This window comes from Mytilus galloprovincialis, chromosome 6, assembly GCF_965363235.1.
Source record: "Mytilus galloprovincialis chromosome 6, xbMytGall1.hap1.1, whole genome shotgun sequence".
NCBI classification, from domain to species: Eukaryota; Metazoa; Mollusca; class Bivalvia; order Mytilida; family Mytilidae; genus Mytilus; species Mytilus galloprovincialis.
This window is the reverse complement of record NC_134843.1, coordinates 35,526,638-35,532,172: the sequence shown is the minus strand read 5'-3', so window position 1 is coordinate 35,532,172 and position 5,535 is coordinate 35,526,638. Positions and strand designations below refer to the sequence as shown.

At 31.6% G+C, this 5,535-nt stretch overlaps 1 protein-coding gene across 1 annotated transcript in view; it reads right to left on the bottom strand.

Moving 5' to 3' along the window:
* Window positions 1-1,796: 1,796 nt before the first annotated feature.
* The window catches only part of LOC143079467 (sodium-dependent neutral amino acid transporter B(0)AT3-like), a 51,289-nt gene continuing 47,550 nt past the window's right edge, over window positions 1,797-5,535 (bottom strand). Inside the window, exons 9-10 of the mRNA XM_076254816.1 lie at window positions 3,487-3,649; window positions 1,797-2,344 (exon numbers count right to left, since the gene is read on the bottom strand). Of these exons, the coding sequence (XP_076110931.1) occupies window positions 2,114-2,344; window positions 3,487-3,649 (394 nt within the window). The 3' untranslated portion in view covers window positions 1,797-2,113. The remainder of the gene's footprint in view (window positions 2,345-3,486; window positions 3,650-5,535) is intronic.

Genomic DNA, 5,535 nt, shown 5'->3' with positions numbered 1-5,535 from the left:
GACTATTGTTTGTGTTATTGATATACCTTCATACTTTAAATACAAAACATAAAGCAGTTATCATATAATTGAGAATTATATTGTTTATGATTTGTCTTATCAATACGTTAATATATCTACATGAAACATGTGAACATTTCCCGACTAAGTTACGGATCAGTGATGCGCGAAACTTTAAAAAAGGAAATTTGAAAGTCTTATGGCATTGAAGAATAATTACGCCACCCAACCCCCTTCTACACACCTACAATCTTAAACCGTTATATTCTACCTTGAACAGTGTGTGTGTCGTTTTTCTAAATAAAAAAACATTTTTTGAAATACCTGCTTTGAAATTTACTTGACTCCATTCAAAGATATATGACCAAATTTCGTTGTGTATGTTTTCACGTAAAGCTTTGATCGTGTCTAGAGTTGATCGTTGTGCGTAAATCTTTATTATTTACTGCTAATTTGTTGAAACATTAATTTCGATGATACAAATTATTTGAATCATTAGTTAGTTTTCTAACGATAATTATATATAGTTACTATGTCGGAGAAGTTTTTGTATATGGAGAACACCTCTGTTATTAAAATCCACGAACGTAATGTATCTAATATTCTAACGTCGTTCAATGGGCAGGCGTTATGTTACAGGTACGGTGAAAAACTGGATGTTGAAAAGGAAAGTTGACAATTTGAAAGTTGAAACCTTGACGTTTATTACAGAATCAGGCATAAAGTCAACCATCTGTATCAATATAGAACAAAAGTATCATGCTATGTAGCAGACCTTCTTGTTTCGGTAGAATTCTCAAACCAAAGTCTACTTCGATATTTGCGATGAACTGAAAGGTGACTTTTTGGACAACATAGCATTATCATTTTCAATATATGTGAAAGGGAACTTAAAGAAACTATTCAAGATTAATATTTTGTTTGTTTGTTGTTTTTTAAAGGATTTGTATGAATTCTGATTCAACTAGGTTGTACAGTATGCACCAAATGTCTGTTTTGAAATTAGTCAACCAAACTCAACATAATTATTGTGTTTATCAAGAAGTCCCGCATTTTGAGGATCTAATCTCCGTGTATTTGTTTTTAAAATAAGCGAGGCTCCTAATATGCTTCACGAAGTAAGATTACTCAAAATTATACATCTAAGAAACATCTCGCATTCTACAACAGCCAATTTAAATCTATAAAGAGACCATATCTACTTTTTATAGTAGTAAGTACCTTTATGAAAACGAACAACACCTTAAATAACTTGATATAAAAATGTTCCTGATAACGGCCATAAAATTATATGACATTTCGTTAATTTTCTTGTTATTTTCTTATGTATGAAGTTAAAATTGGTATCTTATGGATTGGTATTTTCTTATGTATGACTTTAATATTGGTATTGCTTATGTATGAACTTAAAATCGTGCTTCAGAGTGTTGTTCTTAATATTTTTAAAACATTGCAGATTATGGTTCCCATACTTTTATAATGTATACTCTTTTATCAAAAGGGAATATCGCTTCAGCTAACGATATACGATAAACAGTTAAAACATTGATCTGTTAAATTGAAACAGTTGTTAAACTTTTGTGTATTTTAATTTGTCTTGCTGACATTTTTGTTTTTTGCCATGTTCAGTGCATATTGGACTTACAAGTTTGAATATTCATTATGTACCATTCTTCTATCTGTTATAGATATACAATGGAAATAATTCGAAATGCTGATTACCAAAAAGAAACATTATTAATATCTCCATCTAACGTATGAAAGTTTTAACCATTGGTTCAAGTAAAAAAATAATATTAACATTTCTATCATGTTTTTATATAAATCAGGGCAATTATTTTTCCAGTAGTATCTTTATCTGACGTAGAAAAGTTATAACCATTGGTTCAAGTAATAAGTTGCTATAATTTAAATCCTGGCAACTATTTTGTCCGGTAATATCTTCATCTAACGTATACTATGAAAGTTTTAACCATTTGTTCAAGTAAAAAATGAATAGTAGCGTTCGTGTTTTATATAGATCCGGGCAATTATTATTTCGATATGCTTTTTATCTAACGTAGAAAAGTTCTAAACATTGCTTCATGTAATAAGCTGCATATAAAAGTTTCTATTATTTAAATCCTAGCAAATATTTTTCTATAACAGTATCTTCGTGTGGTTCAATGCTTCTTTCTTCTATTAATTCCTCTTCAGGGAAATATGATGCAACTTCTTCTTTCCATGAAATAAGTCTAAAGTATTTAGCAATTGCAACACCTGGTATCCATAAGATTGATGATAAAATCATTAATGCTGCTACGACCTGGCACCATCCAGGCCAAGGGGACATAACTGCAAAACCCTGAAGAACAATTTTAAATAGTTAATTTCATTTTAATAAAGGAGTAGGTTCAGTAAGACCCCTTTTGGCCCCAAAATTTAGCAGTTTTACGAAATTGTGAAAATGTAATCATAAAGCTATTTATTGGAAGGAAGAATGCTTCTGCAACATAAATATGGGCTTTTTGACAATACAGCGCACATATACATTTTGTACTAGCATCATTAAGTCATGCTAAATTACTGAAATCTTCACAATTTTAGCATTTTAGTTAAATTTTAGACGGTTTTTGTCTGAAATGAAAGTGACCGCATTCGTGTTCATTCATTATATCGAAATGTAAGTTGTATTTGATGATAATACACAACATATATAAAGGTTGAGGATGAACACGGATGCGGCCACTTTTATTTTTGACAAAAACCATCTGAAAAGTGACGTTTTTTGGCATATTTGATAGATTTTTCATATTTAAGCTTGAATTTGGGCGTTTTAATGACTGAATCAGTCAAAATATTTCACATAAACTAATCGAATCAATTGAAATAGACATTTAAGTGTTAAAAAAGTGTCCAAAATCTTTCGTTAGATGAACTTGAAATTTGAGGCCAAAATCGGCCCTTACTGAACCTACTCCTTAGTAAATTAAGGTTTATTAGTTATGATGATTTCTCCTCTCCTATTAACATTAATACAAAACAATGGGAAAAAAACAACGAAAAACTGCTTTTCTAACCGAAAGATTTTTAGTCTAATTTTAATGAGTGAAATCAAGGAACTAAATTATGTATTACGTTAAAAATGTGAATAAAACCAAACTGTTTTTTTCATATTTTAGTATTTCAGGTAAAAGTCCAGAATATATTGTGTTATCTTTTTTATTTGTTGCTCTTAAGTTCTTCTTCCGGTTTAATATAAAGACTTTAAAATAAAAACAAAACATTATAACTTTGCATGATTATAGTGTATCTAGAAAATTATAACCAGCGTTTACGATCGTTGCTATTTAATTGTCGTAAGAAACTGTCGGTATTTTGCAGCGTTATGCTCGAGCTAGTGCTAGGTGATCCCGTTAACCTTTTCAACCATACTATAGTTCATAAACACACAACCCCGCTATAGTTCATAAATACATAACCCCGTTATAGTTCATTAATACTTACTTTCGAAGAATCCCAAACTTCGTACCATGTTCCATTTGATATTTTCTCTACTATACTTGCAGTAAAAATCACAACCATTGCAACAGGTCCGACAAAACGCCAGCAAAACATGAAAAAGTAACTTGGACGGGTTCCAACCATCATTTCTACATCCAAACTTAATCTAAATGAATTTAAAAGCAATAAACGTATTGACCTTGAACATATGCTCTGCTACAAATGTACAGTTTAAACTGTGAAGATTTATACCCATGACCATGTAGTATTTTATATGTATCAAGAACACACTTTTCTTTTGTATACAACTTTAATATTATATCTATGAACATTGATTGATTGATTGATTGTTGGTATTTTAACGCCACTTTCAGCACAATTGGCTGTAATGTGTCATTTCTTTTCATTGGTTGAGGAAACATCAGAAATTGAAGCCTAGTGATCACATACCGTCTGAAAGCATTTTACAAATTAACCGTCATCAAAGTTTTGTTCAGTGAGTGTTTACCTTGAATGCAGGACTTCGTGGATTTTATTTGAATCCGATGCAAATCTTATTTTATCAAATAGGTTTCCTTCTGCATGTGTGGCAACCAGGCGGCACGTACACAAACAGTAAGAGTAAGGACTTATCATCTAGATTATTAATGTTGTAATTTGTAATGTGTGACATGGTTTTCCGACGTACATTTATCTTCTTTACTATTTAAAAAATAGATTTAAAAAGCCTAGACCAAAAATTGGATTCAATTTCAATTTACATTTACAAAAAGTTTCCTGTATTTTCCATTATTAATTAACTACACTGTTATTGGACTTAATATGATGAAAACTGCCTATGCAATATAATGTGTAAACTGGGCCAATACAGAATAACTCGGCCAATACAGATTTTTTCCTGTATTGGCCGAGTTATTCTATATTGGCCGAGTTGACATAAGTGCAGGATTTCTGAACGTCTCTAGATTTTACATCGAAAGTCAGGATAAACACAAACTGAAAGTAAACAGTTGTTTTGAAGACGCAGTTGTCATTTAGTTATCATAAACATGCTGAAAATGTCAGTATGGCATACATTTCAGGCGAAAGACGGTCACATTCATTTAAAAGGTATTTTGAAAGCAGACGATAGAACTATTACAGGTTTGGGGAACGAGTAGATTATCACAAAGTTCATTTCTTGACGACCTCATAATTTCACGATTGTACACATCGATTTTAAATTAGTTTCTGCATAACACATGCAATGGCAGTACCTTTCCAATTACTATTTATGTGTTGCGTCTAAATTTAAGTTGTAACACTTTATAGTGACTGAAAAGGGTAGAAAAATTCATCAGATGAGAAAATGCTGAAGACACCTGGAAACAGCACCAGATCATTATGTATTGCATCTAATAAAAAGAAACAAACTGAGATTTGGAGAGTTCCACTTAAAGGTAAAAATATTTATCTCTTTTGAAATGAAAAAAAAAAATATTGTAACACTGTAGTTAATTAATAAAGATATTATTACGTGTATTTCTGTATTGGCCTTGTTATTGGTCCTCGGCCAGCTGTATTGGCCTTGTTATTGGTCCTCGGCCAGCTGTATTGGCCTTCGGCTTCGCCTCAGGCCAATACAGCAAGCATCGGACCAATAACAAGGCCAATACAGAAATACTTACGTAATAATATCATATTATTCCCGATATTTGCCCCCATTAAATATTTAAAGAGAAGCATGAGCTGTAAACAATCATTTAAATATTTCTGTTCGCTCAAAATAGAAACAGGACACCAGCGGACTCCATTCAGAATAGAGAATTGAAACGTGGAATGTTTCAAAGAGACAACATACCGTCAAACAACAGAAAACAGCCAGGTCAACCAATGCAACAGGTCTTGAAATGATCGAGAAAAATCTGACAATCTCAGTCGGGTTTCAGCCAGCCTTATAAACAATTTTGTATAAATTCAGCAAAATGGGTGCAACACGGAACTCCGATAATTAATATTTTTTTTTTGCCTCTTATTGTACAATAGTTGCAGAATGGGAATTAACAAATATAT